The 24,122-nt window shown below is 37.9% G+C and overlaps 1 protein-coding gene across 1 annotated transcript in view; it reads left to right on the top strand.

Annotated features, from left to right (window-relative positions):
• The first annotated feature begins 7,655 nt into the window (after positions 1-7,655).
• LOC139475593 (chymotrypsin-like serine proteinase) overlaps positions 7,656-24,122 on the top strand; it is a 128,497-nt gene continuing 112,030 nt past the window's right edge. The window contains exons 1-3 of the mRNA XM_071258785.1: positions 7,656-7,681; positions 14,511-14,818; positions 14,977-15,147. Of these exons, the coding sequence (XP_071114886.1) occupies positions 7,656-7,681; positions 14,511-14,818; positions 14,977-15,147 (505 nt within the window). The remainder of the gene's footprint in view (positions 7,682-14,510; positions 14,819-14,976; positions 15,148-24,122) is intronic.

The following is a 24,122-nucleotide window of genomic DNA, read 5'->3' as shown; positions in this document are numbered from 1 at the left end:
CAGGGGGTCGGGTGTTTTTAACTTGTTATCTCGTTATGTTGTCGGGTCAACAATGTATGTTTCGAGTTTCGTAATGTTACTTTGCTATCGGTATATATGATCATTTAACAAAAGACAACTGAACCTGAACCAATAGATGGATGTGTTGTGTTAACTCTGCTGTTGATATAATACGTTCTTTAATTTATTCACCAATTTTGTGCATCGATGCGTTATTTCGTCATTTAATGTGTTTTTGTCTTTGATGGGCATTTTATTGCACGTACAAATGTTGACCTAAAAAGTTCAAAGGAACAACCGAGAGGATAGTGAATACAAAACACGGATGTTCTCGAACATTTATGGGTAATACATCATGGGAAGAAATCAAGATTAACAATTATCTGACATTCCATGACCGGGAATACCCTTTTATTCCCCTAGTGTCCTTCTAAACTGAAAACGTTGTCAAAAATATAGGTTAAACTGAATTTTATTGAAAGATCCAGACGAAGTTAAAGATACACCCCCAGTTTCATGTCTATTTGAAAGGCAATGATATTGGTAATTTATTTCGGCTTCTGTGTGGTCGGGTTTCTCAGCTCAAAGACGCTTATCAGTTCAGTGAAGCCAACGAACACGTATATTGTGCTAGCGGGTTCTATAGAGCGATTGTCTAAACACTATGTACATGATACATTGCTGTTACGTACTGATATGATTCATTTTAACTCATGACAGTTATAAAGTGGGAATCGTACAATTGACTCTTCAGAGTCGTTTTTATTTACTTTCAAAAACTACTCATACTAAAACGCACATTCATTACATATTTGAGGAAGTACCAATGAAAAGTTCATGATTCCCGATGAGTTTTTTCGTATTTAGAAGCAGAAGGCTGATTGTAAATAATTTTAAACGGCTACACATTGTGTGGTACATTGGTAGATTACAAGAAGACCAGTGTTTCAAAGAATTATTTAAAGGCATAATAAGTTTAAATGATTCACATTATTTTGGAAGATGGAATATATGTAACTAGCAGTCAGAAGAAGACAGCCAGTGGGAGGTTGACGTTATAGGCATCTCCACTAGATCCACTAGATCACCTGCCGCCTCTGTTCTCTGTGGAGCAAGAACATGTTTTACTTTGCATAACTTCGATTTGTCAATACAACCATACTGATGTAGGCTTGCAATCTCATGACAATGTATAGGTTATTTAAATGAAGATGCCACAATTCTCGTGCCTTCAATACCAGCTGCAGCTGCTTTCCTCTTCTAACTTTAAACCATAACCTTGAATACTCAACACGTACACATCATACGTCTTTAATAAATAATGATAAAAACCAATATATGATTCAACTTTTTCTGAAGTTCAAAGTTTAATGCAATATTTCCCATGGCTATGCTTTCATATAACACGAAAAAACTTGTGGAGAGGACAAGGGTGGTCAATTTGTCTGAGGCTCAGCAGTTTTCTGTGCAGTGTTAAAGCATCCCTTCATCCCTTAAAGCATGCCAGAAACATTTCATCGTGGGTTCGAATCACAGAGACGTCATGACTATAGTGTTACGTTTGTCAGCACCACCCCTTGCTCGTGGCAAACATCTAAGGTCGGGCGTGGCTCCGGCATTACTCTGATACGCCGTGGTACAACTGCAGTACTATCATTCACCATAATGTTTTGCTGAACGTGGATGCTATGAATACGAATGTATCAGCATAGAACAATGTTTATGGTTATTTACAATAAACAATGTATTCCTCCCAACAAGTAGATATGACAGTCTGGCTTCACAGGACGGATTTTACAAAGTTCCCAATGTCTACTTACCTTCTTTGAAATCAACATTGTAACGGGTTAGACTTAAATGTCTACCATTTAAATCTTCAACAATCTAGTAGCACTTATCTTAATTTCTAAAACACGAACGACAAGTAATTCGAATTATTCCACAATATCTCGCAAAGGTGATCAGAATGTTAAAAATCCTTAAATCAATCCATCATTTCTTGCCAACCGGCTTTCACCTGACTCAAAACATGAGCAAATCGATTTCTGTGTGCATCGACAAATATGAAGCTATTATCGTTCAACAAAGATACGCATGGTGTTGTTATACCGGCGATATAAGGATGAAGTGTTTGTTTCACACATATACTCTAGTGAGCACTAAATTTGCGGAACAAACATGCAAACGGTCGGAACGTGCTAACAATAGGCTATCGATGGAGCTTTTTCTTGTATTAAGTGAATCTTCATGTTCAGGTATTAGGAGATGAGAAGTCATACGGAATTGTAACAGGTGTGGGTGTTTATTTTGTCGCACAGTCATATCAACAGTGACCAGGGTGAATGAAGTGCATTTCTGCCTTACATCAGGATGAGTATTTGTTAGTTTTGATAGAAAATATATGTGCTGCTTTTTTCGGATGAATTTATTGTTAAGCAAAACATCATATGCACTCGATATGAAAAGATGAAAGAGAAAATAATCTGGTTTGAAATCGGAAAGCAGGTGTTCAATATATCAATGATTAAGAACATACTTGCTTTGTAAAAGATTGATCTCCTCAACTGAAGTAAGGTATAAATGGATTGAGAACATGAATTTCCTAGTTTTTTTCGAACTGAAATCGTTGATCATCAACACGGATCCAGATTTACGTGCCATATGTGTATGGCGGGAGCAAGCGGTATGCTAACCCTTTTCGCGAACATCTGGTTTCATCATTGATTTTCAGTGATCAATTTTCAATGAAATATCCCAATGAAATCGTTTTCGACGGGTAAACAAGACTCATTATTCTATAGCGTCGACGTTTTTAATTGTAGAACATGAAGTCGTTTTCTTTATTTGTTACTACTATACGTGTTTGTTTTGCATGGTAGAGGTAGTGTGTTGTTCGTGTGTAGAGGGAGAAAGAATTCGTACGCATTTTGTCGTTTGACTTGTACTCTCCACAACCATTTCAGGGGCATTCTTTATTGCCCACGCCGCAACATGCCTAGAAGGGTGCTAAGCGGTGAAAATCCGACTCACGCACTCAATCATTCATGCCGTTAAATTACTATTGATATAAATAGGAAACTGTCGGTTAAGGCGGAACTCGATTTACTCAGAGCTAAGGTATGCACGCATGTGCCTGTGCGTGCGTGCGTGCGTGCGTGCGTGCGTGCGTATGTTTCCAACTCTGGGCTAACGCTGGTTCTATAGTGCTAGCCCACTGAGATACCATGCCGGAGTTTGAAAGTGAATAGCCCACTAAGCAGACACTGTCTCCATGCAGACCAGTTCTTGTTTAAACCCCTTAATACCAACTACAAGGCAGGGTAATATTGTTTTTTATGACATAGGCGGGGATCGGACTATAGACCTACCGCTTTCCGAGCAGAAGCTCTAACCACTAAGTGAGTTTCATCAATATCCCGGCGGGGGACACCAGAAATTGGCTTCACACATTGTACCAATGTGGGAAATCGAACCCGGGTCGTCAACGTGACGTGCGAGCGCTTTAACCACTAGACTACCCCATCGCCCATTACCACTGATAAATCCATGGTACAATGATTATTATATTGATAAAGACCAGAATCGTGGTAAACTCGACAGAGCGTTAATAGATGGTATTTGTTGTTACCCTGCCTGCCGCTCGGTATTAAGGAGATAAAAGAAGGACTGATCGGCTCCTAGTCAGACATCTAACACAAACAAACACATACACACACACAAACACACATGCATGCACATCGCTATAAGAGTGCGATGTTAATCCCATCTCACCTCACCTCAATTCTGTTAATGATTTGTTTTTATTTGCATGCCACATACGTGGACGTATTATTACATTAGACTACAAGCACCTCAATCAATCAACCTTCTTTGTTCCGATAACCGAAGCGACCACACACTTATACTAATTAATTCAATTCATTGGGTTAACCGCGGGATTCTACACTTCATACCATGGTATACATATAAAATTTAACATTGTGATCAATTGCTGTTGACAGTCGATACCAATTCAATCATTCGTCTTTGTTTTGTAATATGGTAAAAAATAGTTTTCCTTAATTGGCCATAGGAAGGGCATGACAAAATAATCATGTGTAGAACCTTGCTTATCAGTATTAAAATAAATGTCAACTGTATATAAACAAATATATGTATTAAATAATATTCAATATATGGGTTGATCAATATATCAATAAACGTATTACTTCTTTTACTTGGCAAATATTGAATTAGCAAATTTATCCAGCGATATTTTGATGTTTTACTTTGTAAATATTTCTCTCTTTTTCGTATTTATATACTTTACCATAAAATGTTATCGCTTCATCCCTTTTATATTTTCTTAACGGAAATTAAACATGTTGATGACGTGGATATCAATTGGGTATTATAAATTCCATAACTTGTACAGGATTGCAATCATTATGTTAATTTGTATATATATCGTTCGTTCATACTACCAATCACAATATTCCCTGGCCTAGACTTGATTATATAAAGGTTGTGTATGTACAAATGTGACGTTGGTGCGGAGTTTATCAGCTTTCAACCAGAACCGTTCAGTTGATGATGTACATGTGAAGTACAACGTACAAGATTGGGTCTCCGACTTCACCGAAGACATTTTCTCTGTGTAATAGGCATATTCGATTATCTTTATGCTTGTTGTTGCCATGACACAGAGACGGTTTTCCCAACTGGAAACCAAACTTACATGAATCTAGAATACGCCCACCACATTAGATGGAATAGTCAGTTCAACAAACAAATATATCCGCACTTGTAGGAGCAGTTGAATGTACAGATTGATTATTGGTAATTTGATAACACTCCTCAGGCCCTCGTGGTTTGTATTTCCCTGTTCCTCCTGTCAGAACGCACCCAGTGACCCCTCTCAGGCTGAAACAGAATAAATACAAGCCGTATCATACATTATGTTCGTTATATGTCTGGAATATGAAGCGTTAACAACATTGCCATAAAAACGATTTTTCTTGTTAGTCCTGGAATAGAATTGACTATATCATTATAAAAGACGCTGTTTGATGTAAATCTTTCATTCAAATGTACCATCAACCAAACTGCAGGAAGTTTTCTTTTAGACCTACTTGCTTTGAAAAAATCAAATTTAAATGTACGTTACAAAACTAAAGCGTTTAATGATGTATACATGATGTAGGCACATGTGGCCTTTTTTCACAAGTTATCTTATTGATTTTGCCGTATCAGCAAAGCATGTTTCGGGGTTTTTAATGTTTCTTTGCTAACCGTAAACATGGCCATTTAATGCCCAAAACTACTGATCCTGCTGCAATAGACTGATATTGTGTGTCTTCTTTGCTGTTGATATAAAGTATGTTCTTTAAGTTCTTCTTGAATTTTGAGCATCAATGACATTTTTCCGTCATTGAATGTGTCTTTGTCTTTGATGGGCATTTCATTGCACGTACAAATTGCCATCTAAAAAGTTCAAAGGAACATCCGAGAGGATGTTCTTGAACCATTATGGGTAATATATTTTGGAAGAAATCAAGCCTAACCATTATCTGACATTCCATGACCGGGCATGCCTTTTATTGCGACCCTACCTTCTAACTATACACGTTGTCAAAAAATATAACTTAAACTGACTTTTATTGAAAGAGTCAGACGAAGATAAAGATATACTCCCAGTTTCATGTCTATTTGAAAGGCGTGTAGATATGCAATGATATTGGTAGTTTATTCTGGCTTCTGAGTTGATCGAGTTTCTCAGCTCATAGACGTTCATTAGTGTGGTGACGCAAATGAAAGCGTCTGTTGTGCTGACAGGCCAAGGGTCGAGAAAACCTGTGATTAGATTCACAACGTTTGAAATACAATGTATATGATACAATACTGTTTCATGAACACATGATCACGATGACTCAGAATCGTAAAATGGACTCTAATGATTATGGAAAAGGTTTTTCCGCTTTTATTTACCTACAGGAAATACTTAAACAGACACCATTACATATTTGAGGAAGCAGCAATGGACATTTGCAGGTTAATTTAGAAACAGAAGGCTGATTTTAAATTCTATTAAATTTTAATCGACTGCACATTCTGATGCCACATCGACATGTGGCACTATGTGCGTACAGTGGTAGATTAGAACAAGGCAAGTGTTTTTCAAAGGATTAGAGGCACAATATGTTTAAATTATTTTGAAAAGAGAAAATATGTATATGGAAGCCACAAAATCCTTTCCATAATCGTAAGAAACATCTGCTAAATTATCGATTGTACGATATATGTGTTTATGAATCACTATCAAATAGTGATGACGCCCGGTGTTCGCGAAAAGGTGAGTGTATCCTGCTTCAACGGTGGCATCCATGAACACATGCAAAGGCAAGTCAATTGTTCACTTGTAAAACTAGGGAACAAATAGTAAATCAAAATAGGGAATTGCGTCATACATTTTTGTCACTGATCTGTCAAATGTGGATATATGTTCTATATGTCTCCAAAAAAAACGTTTGAAAACTTTTTTGAGATCTTGCATGTTGTAACCATGATAAAACTTTTGCGCAACACGCTCTTTGAAAGAAAGACAGACACTTGCGCTTTGGAGCAAGGACATCTTTTTCTCTATACATCTTCTGGATGTCAATACCACCATACGATTGTAGGCTTGCAATCGCATGATAAAGTGTAGGCTAATGAAGATGACACAATTCGCATGTCCTCAACAACTGTTTCTCTTCCTAATCTAAGATGGTTCTGCTTCATCTAAAGTTTAAGAACATATTTCTTATTGCTGTGGTTTCATATCTCACGAAAAACACGTTCATGAGGTGCAGTATTGTTCAGTTGTGTTATTTGTAATATTTGTTCCATACCAGAATGTGTAAAGAGGGCACGGATGTCCCAGTTGTCTGAGTTGAATCATCCCTTCTATATGACACATATCATCGTGGGTTCGAATCACAGAGACGCCCTTAATATGTTGGTAGGGTTGTCAGAACTATTCGGTGCTCTTGGAAAACACCTTCTGACATCAATTTTGGCTAGGTTCCTACACTCTTTGAAATCCACATTGTAACGCGTTAGATTTGTATGCCTACCATTTAAATATTCAACAATCTAGATTGGCCATGAAATATATTGGGAGTAGCATTATTTTTAATCCTGAACATGAATCATTTCTTGCCAACCGGCTCTCATCTGACCAACGCAGACTATCAAACATGAGCAAATCGATTTCTGTGTGTCATCAACAAATATGAAGCTATTATCGTTCAACGTAGATACGCATTGTGTTGTTTTACCGGCGATATTAGGATGAAGTATTTGTTTCACACATATACTCTAGTGAGCATCAAAGTTGCGGAACAAACATGCAAACAGTCGGAACGTTCTTACACAAGGCTATCGATGGAACTTTTTCTTGTATTAAGTGAATCTTCATGTTCAGGTATGAGGTGATGTGAAGGTCATGCGGAATTAAAGCATCCCTTCTATGGGACACATATCACCCTGGGTTTGAGTCGCCCTGAATATGTTGTTGTCAGGAACATTCGGTGCTCTTGGAAAACATCAACATCAACTTTGGCCAGGCTCCTACATTACGCTGACACCCCGAGATATAACTGCAATACTGTCATTATAAACACAAATCTAGCCATATGTCTTGTAAACCAGAAGTCGTTTGGTAAGTTGATATCTTAAACGCAACGTCAAACCTAGTTCACCTCACCTCACCTCTATAAATATAACAAACGGTACTTGACATTGATTAATTTATTGACAAACCTAACGACTGTGTATCAATTAAGTTCAGTTTATACTTTGGTCTGTTTGCATGCGACACACATATTCGAATGTTTACATTAGGCTACTTACAATCTACCAACTCTGTTCAGATTACTTAAACGGCCACACGCCTTAAAAAATGATACGATTCACTGGTTTCATAAAGGGATTCTACATTTCATCCATGGAATACGTATAAGGATAAACATTGTAATCAATTGCTGTTGACAGTCGTTGTAATATCAATAATTTGTATATGTTTTGTTATAAGTAAATGTTTAATGGTAAACCATGGTTCTTTTAGTAATTGGCCATAGAAAGGGCATGACAAAATATCAAATTGTTTATAACACATGTTTAATGTCGTTTGAACTTTTACTATGTAGACTATACTATTTTTGTTAGATACATTATTATATTGTATCAATGAGTTCACCCACCATGGCTAATGATTTTGCTGTAAGTAAACAAAGCCTAATATTCAATCATCAACTTTCTGACAAAACGTAATTATATATGCCATGACTGTCACATAATCAACATCATTTCGCAACACTATTTCTGGAGTGAGTGAGTGAGTGAGTGAGTGAGTGTGTGAGTGAGTGAGTGAGTGAGTGAGTGAGTGAGTGAGTGAGTGAGTGAGTGAGTGAGCTTTAACCACTAGGCTAGCCGACCGCCCCCTTTTTCTGGAATATCAGTCAGATGACATTTCTGGTATTCTTAATAAAACGTATGATTAAATATGTATTAATGTATGTACAAATGTGTAGGAAATCTATACTTCTACTTGTACCAAAGCAATTGGGTGCATCGTCCATAAGAATTGTCCCCATGGTCATTTACAACATGTACCATTTCAACATGATCAGTGTTTTCCTAATACCAGTACACTGTACAGCACGGCGATATGGAATACGTATAATAACGTATAATATTGTATTGCAGTTAATATTTTCGATGTATATCAATGTCAAAAAGTATTTGAAAAATCTTTATTGCTTGCGTTGCTGCTTTTACTGAATGAGTATATCCATAAAATGTTCCTGAAATATTTATACTATCAGATATTTGTCAGTTGTAACTGTGTGTAAGGGATGCCTTTTGAAAAGACACATTTTTCTTGCTTTCCTAAAGTCTCTGCATCAATAAAACGATTAGTTTTGGCTTTTTGTGTTTGCAGTTAAAATTGATTTTTTCACACTATTGCTGCACTAGATTAATACACAGTCTAAAAACCAGCAAAGGAACATCAGGTTCGAGCGAATCCTCCGGCGGTAACATAACACCGTATACGGAGTCCGTGAAAGGTTATCTCCCTTTAAACATTGGCGGAAAGGAGTGTTCGAATCATCATTTTTGATAAGGTTATTTGAAAGTCTTTGTATGTAAAAACAAGGTTACAACTTAGTGACGGACTCTTCCTGCGTGTATGTTTATGTTTTAACTTCAACACTTCAATATTTGTTTATTCAACAGTATACTGCCCATGTTCTTCACGTGGCGGGGTAATCAAGTTATTAAAGCGTTGGCTCACTTTGACGAAGACCCGGGTTCGATTCCTAAAATGTTTGAAAACCATATTTTTGTGTTTCCACGACTGATCTTTGACTGGAATGTAAAACCAAAACATTGATTTTTTCTTGGTTCTACTTCTCACTATATGTGTTGAGGAAAATAATGACAGTGTAATATCTTTGTGCTATTTTGTATACGACGATGGCTTCACGGCACACGACTATTGTAAGGCTTGTTAACATAATATTCTGCATATTCTCCATGGCTCACGACTAAGGCTTAATTAACCTGAATATTGAATACGAGGTTCATGGCTTTTGATGTGCTTAATTGCTTTGGTTCTACTAAATCCCGTCACCAAATCGCAAGGTGACTATCTATCAATTGGTTCTTGGAGAATATCCGTTCCCTTTCAGTTTTATAGATTGCTGTGAAATGGTTTCACTGGTTCACTATATAATTCAAACGTTAACTCGGACGTTACTCTAAGTTTGATTCAACGTGTAGTTTAAAGTTAGTTTTGGACCATATGCCCCTTGGTCACATACATTTTCAATCAGACTTAGGGTAACGTTCGAATTGGTAGACACGTGGACGACATTTCAAAATTTGTCGCATCCGTAACAACATGATGTCAGATGCAATATCCTTATTTTAACATGTACCATACCATTTTGTGTGTTCAGGTGAACAGTTGACTTGCCTTTGCGTGTGTTTATGATGAGTGCCACTGGTGAGGCAGAATGCGCTCACCTTTTAGTGAACACCTGGTATCACCACTATTTGATAGTGATTAGTACCGTCGGAATTGTACAATTGACTCTGCTTTTAGCAGAGATTTCTTATGAATATGGACAGAGTTTTATTGCTTTTTTTAACATATACATCGGACCTGTCAAAGACATAGTTTGCCAAATTGTTGAATGTTCCTGCACAGTTCTCGCATGTATGACTGTTGACACTATTTCTATTTTGTAAAGGAGGCAAGCTCACCCTCACATACACCATCTCCAATGTTCAGTGATTCACCATCAAAACGTGCAAAGGTTGTTTTCCTTATTTTTCATAAACTAATCTATTTCTTTCCGGGGAATTTCAACAAGAGCCCTCGCTGTAGTATTATCCTGGATTGCGATGGACGTACACAGCAGGCGCACGATGATCCATTTTAAATCACGTCGCTTGGGTGAAATAATTGGTTTGGTCATTTTTTCTCTGAATTAAAACAAAAAAATATGTTGCCCAAAAGAGCCTGTTCTACCAAGGACGAACGTCTCAAAGGTAGAGATTTACGAGCTTGTTTAAAATTACTTCCTCCTCTTTTCCGTAGGTAGTCTTGAAGAAAGCAAAAAACGTCATTTTAAATTATTTGATAAAAGTACGCTCGAGAATCGTCGCTTTTCCAAATTATATTGGTTGTTAAGATCGATCCCTGTTGGATATGGGATTACTTTATTTACCTTCGAGTTGTACACGTCGAGTGTAATCCCTTCCTACATTGCGCTGTTATATGTGGGAGCATGTCGTGGACAGCCGTCTATTGAACATTCTTAATTCATTGTTGAATAACAGGAACATCAGCTATGTCGGCCGCTTTCATTGTTTATAATGTAGAATCATTTATCACAGGAGATTTAGCTGCAATGTACACGCAGCTATATTTCAGGACTTTAAACACTACCTTTATGCTTCTGCGTTCAAATAACACTCAGGGTATGCTTCACGAACGTTAAGGTGCATTCCAACATAGACGCAAATAGGTGTTGTCAGCAAATACAGTACGACAGTGTAATATTCTTACACCATACTGAAGGGAAACAGAAACAGACGAGGAAGCGTTCAGCTGTTACATTATCTGTAATGGGGTTCTTTTCAACAGTCGACCGCGTCCGTGGTCTAGTGGTAGAGCGTCCGCCCGGAGAGCGGAAGGTCCGGGGTTCGATCCCCGGCCGCGTCATACCAAAAGACGTTAAAAGATGGTACTTGTTGTTACCCTGTCTGGCGCTCGGCATTAAGGGGCTAAAACAAGGACTGGTCGGCTCGGATTGAGTATACTGTGTCTGAATGGGGTATTCATGTTAATCTCCGGCATGGTATCGCAGTGAGCTAGCACTATAAATCGGCATCAGTCCGGACTAGTACAAGCAGCCACAGACACACACAGACACACACACACAGACACACATTAACACACACACACACACACACACACACACACACACACACACACGTGCATGCACGTCGCTGTGCAATAATCTTGGACGCGACGTTAAACCCCATTTCACCTCACCTCACCTTTTCAACAGTCGTCCGTGATTTAACACCTAGTCACTTAAATGCGGGAGAAAAGTCCTAATTGACCTTTTTCCACTTTGGCCAAACTCAAACATAAAAGTGACAAAACTATTTCTATAATCATGTAAAATAGCAGAGCCCATTTTCAATTCCGACTGTACTATAAGCGTATGTTTATGAATCACATTCAAATGGTGATGATACGAGGCGTATCCTGAAACACCGTCGGCACCCATCACTTACACATGCAACAGGAAATCATTTTGTCACCTGAAAAAAACCAAGGGAACATGTGGTACAAGTCAAAATAGAGAATTGCATCGGACCTCATTATTGTCACTGATTCGAGAAAACTGGTAATGTCTTACATGTGTCTCCCAATAAAACTGCGATTAAAGGCCAAGAGCAGACCAAGAATCATAGTCGATTTACTATTGGACCCACGGCAAATATAAGGCAAATAACAACAATCATCATAACATGTTGGAACAACTCCGATTAACTTCCATTCAGTGACAGATGGGGTGTACAATGGCACTGCATGTGGTGGAAACCATTACGTGTGGTAAAAGGTCAGATGATGACGTCGCGTTGTGTTTGCAGGAAAACATTTGATCGTTGACACCTTATTCAGTGAATCGTATTGACAGGATTGTTTTCTGTTTCAGATACACATGCATCCTGTTTCGTCAGAACCAAGTCTGTCGAGTGGACAAACACTCACCAGCATTATCATTAGAACTTCATGATCAGTCGTTAGCCCCAAGAAGACTATGTTCCTCGGCATCATTGGTCCCCCTCAAAAGTTTGGCATGTTTGACAGATAAAAGCAGTACCTCAGTAACCGAGTATGGGAAATCGCTTTAATTGGGGTCATGCGATCTGGTACGGATGAAGATGTTAGAACCAAGTGTATGGTTAAAGATTCAAACTGATAAATATCAAACTACATGTTAAAGTAACTAAATGATTGGATGTATAGATAATGAATGTAAACTTACTCCATATACGTAAACCAGTCTGAATGGTCCATCATTACAAAAGGATCTTCAATATGCTCTACTGAACAGGTCGTTATACTATGGTTACAGGTCACTAAAATATTCCATACAGAAGCGGATTTTTTTCATGTAATGGATGTACCAAACAGTATACATAAATGCCTAATTACAAGAAAAAATCGTTGGGATATATTTAGCCGTTACTCTTTCTTGGGCCATCGTAGAAATAATACTATCATATGCTTATATTTCGTTTATGTTATTTTATTGACATGACAAAATACGCAGCCGAATATTTTGAAACAGTTTATAGTGACATTTCTCTGTGGAATTAAATGTTTTCTGGACAATTAGTGCAAACTTGAATACTTCCCTAAGAACACTTCAAACTCAGCTGTTAACGATACATTATTGGCCACTTTGGGAAACTAGAAATTCCCCCATATCGTTGCTAGTGCTAAAAACATTACTTTGTTATTAACACCCTGTTTTTTCTATCCTCAATTATTTGACCAGAGTTCACGGAGATATTCTGACAGATTTTGTCATGAACCCTCAAGTTACTGACGTTGATTAGGGTTCGTTGAGGCTAATCAAATAATCAAATCAAGAGTTTGTTTTCTCTTTTGATCTTATCAGTGGTAGCGAAATAATCGTTTAAGTGCATCTGCATCGCCAGATATAAATGGGTATTATTCTTTCTTAACATAAGGATTTACAGCCATTTAGAAGGTTGAGTAAACATTATTAATTTAAGACTTGTGTGAAACGAGTGCTCCACGGTAATAATTATCCTATTTGTAATGACTCACAGATTACGGTTGATTGGCTTCATTGAACATCGGCACATGTACTGTTCATGACGAATACAGGTGCATATTTAGTGTTTTGTCACCTGAACTTTCACACCTGTTTGAAAATAAGGCCTTAGTTAGAACCTTTTACCATTGCCACACCCCTAGTTTGAGTTTTGATAAATAACAACGCAATAGCTAGGGATCCAGTTATAGTATGTATACGTTAAACATCAATATATACATATGTGTATCTAAAATAATCAAACGGACAGTCTTGAACGCGGCATCACCTCTCCTTGAAAGTATTCATTGTCACCGTGACCTTTTTCAGATCGTTGCTTCGCTCAAAGGAAGGTATTTACCGCGTTCTGTTGATCTGGACTGAATGTTTATCACGATATCGTTAAAGAAACCTTTCTGCAGGACTTTGAGGATAACTTTGACCTTTGAAATGACTGATTAGTGTCTCAAAAAATTACCCTGGGCTATAAAGATACGTTTGAAATGATACAACGTACAGTGATAGCGACTGCTTTCGAACTCTGACAAAACTTTAAAGCAAACAGGCCCAACAAAGTAGTCTATCTACATCAAACATCAAGAAGAACCCGTGGGTATTCTGGATACGAAAACATGTCCACAGCAACCTACATGTATGCTTGGCGTAAGAGGTGATTAAATGGATCAGGTTGACAGGGTCGGGATTCAAATGCTCGGATCTATGTTCTCAATTCACTGGACTGTCTGGTCCAAACTCGATTATTTACACACAACCCTCGTATAGCTGGAACGTACAGGTTTTAAACAACATACAACACACATAGCCAAAGATGAAGCCTGAACACTGATACATCTGTTGGGCTGAACATCAATCATCTGGTGATGAGCGTGACAGCTGCATTTAAGAAACTGAATTTACTGGATCGATGTACAATAGACACAGAAACTCTACGAGTGCACATTGGGCAAATATATTCTTCTCCTTCTTCTTCTTCTTCTTCTTATTATTATTACTATAATGTTTTATAGATTAACATTTAAATGAAACAAAGGGAGTTCAGGTGATCCTGGCATGTAAGGCTCATCATAAGCTCAGGACTTTTGCCCCTTCCACACGCAGCCCAGACAACGAATGGGGCTTCTCCCATGAAGTGCTGCCAACCACACGCAGCCCAGACAACGAATGGGGCTTCTCCCATGAAGTGCTGCCAACCAAGTGTCGAAGTGTCAAACCAACCAAGGACGTTCCGGAAAATATGAAGACACAACACTGCAGCCCTCTGCATTACCAAGATTGTCCGAAGGGCTGTATCCTGGCAGCAAACCCGGGTATTCTCCTAGTGTCAGTCAACGTATTAGGAGGTACCAAACCTAAGGCACCGACAACAACGGGGAGTCGAACAACTTCGTGCCTTGGATGCAAGCGAGGTCAGCTTAATTGCCATGCTTTTCCCGAATAATGTCATATTATTATGTTCAGATTAAAAATAAATCAATGCAACAAAGAGGGTTTGAGTGATCCTGGCACAGTCAGACTGGCTAGGTTCATCGTCAGCTCAGGGTCCTTGTCCCCTCTACACACTCAGACAGCAAATGGGACTTCCCCCAGGAAGCGCTGTCTAGTCACTTCCACCCAGAACATTTCGGAGAATGTGAAGACTCCCAACACTGCAGCCTTCTGCATTACCCAGATTGTCAGAAGGGCTGTATTCCTGACAGCAAACCTGGGTACTCTCCCAATGTCAGTCGACAGATTGGTAGGAACCAAACCTAAGGCACCGAGGACAATAGGGAGTAGGAAAACGTGGTATTTGGGATGCAAGTGCGACATTTCGAAATCGAGGTCCGCATATTTGCCATGTTTGTCCTCAATCTTGTCAATCAAATTGGTTTAAAAATGGACAGAAAACTCAATGATTTTATTCGATCTATCAAAACGGACAAGATCGCTGTTTGTTGGCATGGGTAAGTCTGAGGCTGTATAAGGGCATATTCCAAAGAAGTTCCTATTTATCATTTTCCATGACGTAATCTACATTTTCTGGGTCGTGCCATGGATTGACCTCTGAGTCAAAACCACAAGCATGGGCTCACAGTGATAAAATGATCGTGCCACTCCATCTTGTCGCTTAAGATACTGTGTTTGTGCCAAAGCTAGGCATCCGCTAACAATATGTTGGACAGTCTCATTAAATTTATTGCATATTCTTCATTTCATATTTACATGTTGATGCAAAATCACACATTGACGGTTTCGAGTGGGAAGTGATTGGTCCTGAGCAGGAAACAGAAAGCCTTCTGTTTCATTGTTCAGGCCAGCCGATTTCATCCAAGCGAAGGTGTTCCTTCTGATTTTTATTAAAATGCTCTTTCCATTGTGTCATATCTAAATATACTTTATAATTCTGTATTTGATCGTAGCGAATTTCCAGATTAGTGGAATATAGGAATGATTGCCCCACTGTATAAAAAGGTGACGCTCGAAATCCGGACAATTACAGGGGAATTTCTCTTTTAAATATTATTGGTAAAATTTTCACTTCAGGACTGGTACCGAGAATGCGCAACCTGGTCGAAGTTAATGATATGCTACCCAAAGCGCAAGAGGGATTTAGAAATGATTATTCCACCACTGATAATTGTTTTGTTCTTCAATCCCTTTGCCAGAAATATCTTCGAAAATCAAACCACAGATTTTATGCATGTTTCATAGACTTTAGAAGAGCCTTCGACTAGGTAGATCAAAATAAGTTGTTATATGTGTTATTAAATAAGAGGTGTTCATGGTGAAATGTGTATTATCCTTAAAAATATGTATACAAATATAAAAGCATGTGTAACGGTTGAAGATGTGAAAACAAGTCTTTTTAACACAACAATAGGTGTTAGACAACTTGAAAGATGCATGTTGAGTCCTGTTGTTTTTATCCTTTTTTATAAACGAGTTTGTATGTGAAATGGAGATTCTTGGCCTAAGAGGCTTATTTGTGGAAGATAATTTTGATGAAATCATGTTATTATTATTTGCTGATGATGCCACTGTTGTTGATGAGTGTGCAATTGGTCTGCAGAGAAAACTAGATGCTTTTGACTCTTATTGTGACAAGGTGGGCCTTGAAGTTAATTTAGATAAGACAAAAGTCATGTTTTTTAAAAAGGAAGTGGTTTTATAAAGCTTCGCAAATTGAAGTTGTATCATATTTCAAATACCTTGGTCTACTATTCTCTTCCAGGCTGATTTTGATACAAAAAAATAGAAATTAAGTATGTTATAAACAATATGAAAGTGGTTCCATATGCGAGTATTTATGAGAGAACACAGCGAGAACAGCCCCACAACAATACACCAGGGACGCAGCAGCCATTTATGTGGGTCAACCGTCATGTTTTGAGTTCTTACCATTGATATTACCACAATATGGCTGAAATAACGCCGATGCGACGTTACATTATAACTCACTCACCATTAAAACCCAATATAGTCCTTGTGTAAAATATTCCTAACATTAGTGAGTTTGTTGGATTTAACCTGTTTCACGTTCCTCGTTTTCAACTGCCTTGACATTCTTGGACTATAGTTTTAGAAATGTGACAGGTGAGTTGCACTTCGGTCACATACACATAACATCTCTTTCATCACCACCTTTGATATTTATTTTATCAACTTGCATTATTGTGCATGGTAATATCTCAATGCAGTGGTATTTGGTGTGTTTCGAAGATGTCAGGTCATCAACTATTTCTGTAAATGTTGCTTTGACGAGTCATTGTTTAATACGTTTCTCATGCCCCTCCATGTTCCTTTTACAACAAGAACATTTAGAGAGATTCTGTATGTACATGTTTTGTGTGATGGATCAAGTAACAACACTTAACATACGGGACTAGCCATAAATGTATGCGGTAAGGCCAAGATAATGTAAAGTTTGAACATCATTGTTATAGTTAACAACCTTTTACAATAGTGTGCATCTAAAACAATGTCAAAAAGTATCTTCGACCGAACTGCCTAAGATATAAGATACAAATGGAATTCAGCAAAATTGTAGTTAATCTACATGGTAACTTAAGATTTCATTCGTAGAAATAAGGCGACAGCTAGGAGATCGAGAAGATGTCGTTTGATCCAACCACAAAGTCGGAAATGAAAATATACTGTCGGAAAACAGCAGAATTTCTCCATATCTCGGTGTACAACTATATTTATTTTTCATTTTGAATGCAATCAAATATATTTAATACAGGAAATCAACCAAAAATAGTTTGCGACAATAGACCCACTTTACTCTTTAGATATTGCTACTCGAAATACAGTTTGGAATTGTCTAAAATTGAAAATGAATCAATTTCTTAATATACATTTAGATGGTAAATGGTGATAAGAAGAAGCATCCAGATCCAGATTTCTTTTTAACTATTAAAGAAAATGAAAATCAAGGCATACAAATACGTATCATACCAAATAAACAGCCGAGAAGTGAAACTCACAATACCAAATGATATTAACAATTGGTTCTAAAGTAAATGTGATATTTTTTTGAAGAATATTTTGATGTACAAAAGGGAAAGCTAATGGCTTAAAAAGCACATGCAAGATTTACAATTTCAGTTGGTCGGATCTTCATGTTTTTTGCATCAGTGTTTACGTTAAGAATATACCTTAATGTATTATGACTTTGGCTGTTCATTTTACATTTTTATTATTGTCATCAATCATTGACTAAAGACTCTTGAAAGACCAAATGTGCTTGACAGCATTAATCTTAGCAGCGAATGTACAGACGCTTATGTAATGACAGAAACACAACTTTGAAATTTGGAAACGCCGATTAACTTAGTCACTATTTCTGTGCAAAATAAAACAAACCCAGATCATTAATGGACTTTCCAAATCGAACTTTAATCAAGACGTCAAGATCCACGTGAAGGTAAGATGTATGACCAAATCTGTTACATCTCTCATCAATGTGATCTCGGATCAATTTTCTCAGAGGATAGAAAATTTCGTTGTCTGATTAGGCGAACGGAAAAAGTTATAAATACACGTATGGCAATTTCATAAATGACCTTTACCTTTAAAGAATCTTACAACTTGACAGTACAAGTGTTCTTAGATGAGTTAATTATTTAAAGTTGCTCTAATTGTCAAGAGAAATGCCACTCGATGGCGAAACACTGCCATAATTCGTTCAAAATATTTCCATTGATTACAATTAGAGAGAGATTATCTTTTAAGTGTTCCTTTGGTCAAACGTATAAAAATGACAAATCTAAGAGAAAGTTTCTTTGATCATGGTAAGGTCAAAGTAATTTCTTTAATTCGCAAAATTTATTTTTGGGTCTTGGATGGCACAGCCGTCTAAATTTGTTCCGCAACCAAGCATAGCTCATGCCTCTAAGAACCATGTGATTGTGGGTTTGAACCTCCGATTTGATCCAGATTATGACCCCTGCTTCGTCAGCACCATACCCGTAGGTTTCACTACATTGGTAAACCCGTAGGTTTCACTACATTGGTAAACATATAAGAACTGCATGCTATCCAGACCTTAGTAAACGTTTTTCGCGATCGTCAGGCTTCCTCACTTTTTTTATAGTGATTCATAAACACTTGTTTATTACACAGTCGGAATTGTACAATGAGCGATGATTATAGAAAGGGTTTTGTCGAGTTTATATAGAATGTGGACAGAGGACCATGCTGAACCAGCATGGCAGAATACCACCGCTGTTTTTGTCGAAGACGAACCGGCCATGCGCAACAGAAGTGACTGCTTATTTTTTTAATCGGTGGTTTGTGTATGTTTTACGTAATTGTATGTATACTGAAATAGAGTTCAACATGTTTGATAAGCTGTTGTGACTTATGAGTTATCGGCAGCCATTGCGGGTTCGGGTGGTCAGGCTCGCTGACTTGGTTGATGCATGTCATTGATCCCAATTGTGTGGATCGATGTTCATGATGTCAGTCACTGGATTGTCTTGTCCAGACTCGATGATTTACAGACCGCCGTCATAGAGCTGGAATATTGCTGAGGGCGGCGTTAAATAACAAACAAACAAAGAAATCATACGCAAGTTGTGTCAATTTTGAGCTGTCGAATGGAATTAGATACCTGATTCCGACTATATCCTGATTCCTGATTCCGACTATATCTTACACAATAGTTTATGGATCAAATAGCTGAATTTATGCTTGGACATCGCATGCACGAATTATTTCTGAAGTACACTCTCGCATGGAAAATGTTAACTGTTCAAGAGAACAGAAACGCAGTTAACTTATTTGTTTTTAGGGTCAAAGTTAATGTGATCAGGCTGTTGTTTGAGAGCAGATGGGATGCAATTAAGTTCTTCAGCAAAGCTGTGTTGGTGTTTTATTGCCTTGGAGTAAGGAAGTATGGCGCCTAGCTGAATTGACATGCCTTCGTGTGAGCCGAGAGGTCATGATGTGAAATTTAACTCTGCCTACTGCAGGTTGCCATGTTCGGTTTCGTGTTTAGATTACATTTGCTGGATGTGTCCCCTGACATCCTGGTGCTACATCAAACAACGTAAATTAACTCAATTTCCACTTCAATAAAACCGATAAGATGTAATTAGTTTTCAGAAAAAATGGTTGATGTTTCATTGCTATGGAATAAATGTGGTATGGATCTTACCATATTTATTAAGTTGTTTGTAATGTCGAAGGGTCATAATTGTATAGATTTACACCGGAAAGAATTTCTGTCGTCTCAATATATACAGATGAATATGTCCTTAATGGGTTTTGTCCTGAATCTCCACATATATGAGTGAGTATGGTGTTACGCCGCATTTAGCAATATTCAAGCAATATCACGGCGGGGGACACCAGAAATGGGCTTCACATATTGTACCCATGTCGGGAATCGAACCCGGGTCTTCGGCGTGACGAGCGAACGCTTTTTAACCACTAGGCTACCCGACCGCCCCCACATATATGAGGGATAGGTGATAATTATAACATGATATAAACAAACGTTCTATATAATTTCTATTATTATTCTAATTTCTAATCTCCAACCCAATGCAATCCAGAAGCGGTGTGTTGGACTTGACTTTGAAGCGGTGTGAAGCCAAAGCACTGGAGCCATTTCGTGTTAGAAATACATTCACATGTGCCAAGTGTTGTGTCTGAGGGAAAACCTCCAACAGTTAAAAACTAATTCGGCTAATATCATTCACCAGGTTGTAGACTCGAGTGATCCTCGGAAACACTTTCAACCAGGATCCCCAGAACGAAGACCGATCCGTTGTTGGACACTCACGAGCAGAATCCCAAACATTAGCCCGCAAAGTCTATGTTCCTGGAAACATTGATTCACTTCACTGCTCCACTTCAATGGTTTATAAAAGACAATATATCTCAGTTTTAATGCAATAAGAATATGATACATGTGGCAAGTATGTTCCATTGATATTACATCCTTAACACGTATATTTAAGAGTAAAGCTATTTAAGTGATCATGAGCGAGTAACTTTCATCAACATGTTTTATCATGGCGTGACATCGTAATGTGGAAGAAGGCCCGAAGTGATGCAGGCCTTAGACTTTGGTGAAACCCACGAGCACGGGACGGTTCTGGGTGTCAGAGATTCCAACCCACAGTCACAGGACTTTCGCTCGCCTGTGATATGCCACGCTGGACAACGAGTTACGACAATGTGGGTGGCTGGCCCATCCATGACCACAAAATGAATAAAGTTAATTATAAAAATAGCTTTAACGTTAACATGATTTAAGAAGGGTTTCTTTACGATTTGCCATTGTGTATACAGCGCATTTAAGATATCATTTCTCTTCAATCGTAACCATTCGAAATATTTTGAACGGATTATGGCAGAATATTGCCATCGACGAATCCAGTGACATTTTCCGAAAATATTATTTTATCTCATGTATTTTTGTCAAATCCATGATTAAATCAGAACCCATTGTAAAGCTGGATGCCTCACCAAAACATTAGCTCACGGGGCCTTTTAGTTTCTGCGACGATGACGTCTGACTGACTGATATAGAAGATTTAACGTTCGCTTTCCGACTGCAGCGTATTTCGCACACGGTACGATGACGTTTAAGCATTTCCCTTTTATAATACCCGTTTGTCATAGAAATCAGCTTGTCCGTCCGTCCGTCCTCCGTCCGTATCCGGAGCAGAACTCTTACACCGTTGAATATGTCTTGTCGGAAATTGCTAAACAGATAAGCCAAGTGCTTTTTAGTGATTTAGGGTTTCTATTTGTTTATTTTTCTTATGTTTTAATGACGACAAGTTTGACTTTACTGAAAATTAGGGTAGTGCTCGTTTCCGGAGCAGAGCTCAAAAACCATTGAAAATTTCTAGATATAACTTGCCATACAGATTAGTCAGTCTAACGGCGAACTGTGGCCTCTTGATGATTTGGGATATTGAAAAATTCTGAAAAGTCTTATTTTGTTCTTCACTGAAATGAACGCATCCAATGGCAATGAACCAAAGTGGGGTATAAGTAGCCATTTCCGAATTGCAGCATATCTCATCTCCTAATATCTCTTGTTTCTGTCGTATGAAAATAGGTCGTCAAAAGGATCCATGTTCGTTTCCCCACATGGGTACAGTGTGTGAAGCCGATTATGAGTGGCTACACTGTAGCATTACTTACATGGTAAAACAGGAGGCTCTAAATCATGATCACCCACTCTTTCTAAAACGCTAGTAAGTCTGGTACACAGTGTAAATATCATTCACATATTCAAAGGTACATGTACAATCAGAGTTACATGACAGTTTGCTCTTTTTAATAATCCATACCACTTCAAGTCTGTGTAATCATACATTGTCCTTTAACCATTTATTCTGGTTTGCATTGTTCTTTATGGTGTGGGCTCTTTTAGAAACAAAAATCCTGAAAGAGAGATCATGGTATTGCTTTTTCACAAATCAAGTGAGTGAGTGAGTATGGTTTTACGCCGCTTTTAGAAATATTCCAGCAATTTCACGGCGGGGGACACCAGAAATGGGCTTCACATATTGTACCCATGTCGGGAATCGAACCCGGGTCTTCGGCGTGACGAGCCAACGCTTTAACCACTAGGCTACCCGACCGCCCCCCACACATCAAGATATCAAGATACACACTCATACCATTGTTGATTTTTTTCTTTTTTCTTAAACACTGGTAAGTCTGGTATGCAGTATAAACACCATTCACATATTCAAAGGAATAAAAATAAATCGAAATGTGTCTGATATGTTAAGAATACATGGATAACGACATAAATTTTATCTGTGGTAACGTGCTTGTCTGTGATCACTTTTATCGAATTATATTCTTGGACCAATTTCAAAACAAGTGATCTCAATATCCGAAGATAAATAATCGAAGTCCTTGATAAATTATAGAGGAAATTAAATTCAGCGGACGTATTTACACCACTGCAGATATGGATCTTCAGATTACAGAATAGTTCATATCCTTTTTATCGTAGTTATAACCACCATGCACATATTTAGATATAATCCTTGTTTCATTTATGCAATATCAATCTGTTACGTCGGTGCATTTACATTGAATAAGATCTGATATGAGTTGTCTGTAACATGCATGAACAATATTTGTGTCGTAAATACCTTAACCACTGTTAATAGCCCAATTCTAAAACAGATTGCCTGGAATTCATTCAACGATAGAAACTTTGGAATAGTAATAGAGTCATAATAGTTACATAACTGACAAGGACTCAGTTGTATGCACCCAGTTACGTTGGAACAAATCGCATCAGCTGTAATCTGTAGTCGTTTCGGGTTCTTTGTGACAAATAAATTGATAGCTTTGTACTTGCGAATGAATTCGAAGATTGAGCAGTTGAAAAAGTTATTTTCACAAACAAGGGATATGTGTCTAGTCACAGCTCACCGAGATTTGACCACTGCAAATAAGACTACTATTAGCCTTGTTCTAAAATAAACTCTACTAAAGGAAGTTTGATTGATATCATAGTAATAAATTACTTTTTGCTGACAGTACCATACTGAAATGCGTTTTGTCAATGCCACATTGTTTGCATAAACATATCAGTTTTAGGCGACAATCCTATATCTATCAATTGATATATTATCAGACATATATGAAGACATGGTTAGCTCCTGTTTTCAACTTCTTTATTACTTCAGTGTGACGTTACGTAATAGGTCCTTACCTTTATGCTTTATGCATGTTTAGCTAAAGACACTCCAATTGCAATGAGCAGGGTGAACACATGATGCCAAGGTATGAAGTCAAGGGACGACGCTGTACCAACAAGGCTGTGATAAGGACGTTTGATTACAGCATGTTGTTTTTTAGTTGTTAATATGGAAACCATGCGATTCCAAGCTAACCTGACGGGGGAAAAAGTATACACTTGAAATATGGATTTAACTAAACATGACAAACATTTTCAACACGGGCTCAACACTCGCCGAAAACTTCAGTTCTAAAGCCCCAAACATGATATTATACCCGTATGAAATACATCATGATCGAATACTCATTTCTTGTTTATTTCACTTTTGTGTGCCATCAGACACGGTTACACACGTTCGTTTTGCCCGGGTGTTTGGTTACAAAGATGATGGTAGGCTGAAGTGAAGAATGAACTAACGTCAAGAAGCACTGTTGAATCTTTAACTGTGCTGCTTGAATCTGTAACCGTGCTGCTTCTAGGTTGGATTCGAGGACAATGCG

Source organism: Haliotis cracherodii, unplaced genomic scaffold (assembly GCF_022045235.1).
Source record: "Haliotis cracherodii isolate W230 unplaced genomic scaffold, xgHalCrac1.p SCAF_3, whole genome shotgun sequence".
Taxonomy (NCBI): Eukaryota; Metazoa; Mollusca; class Gastropoda; order Lepetellida; family Haliotidae; genus Haliotis; species Haliotis cracherodii.
Note: the sequence above shows the minus strand (reverse complement) of the source record. Positions and strands in the feature narration are given on the sequence as shown.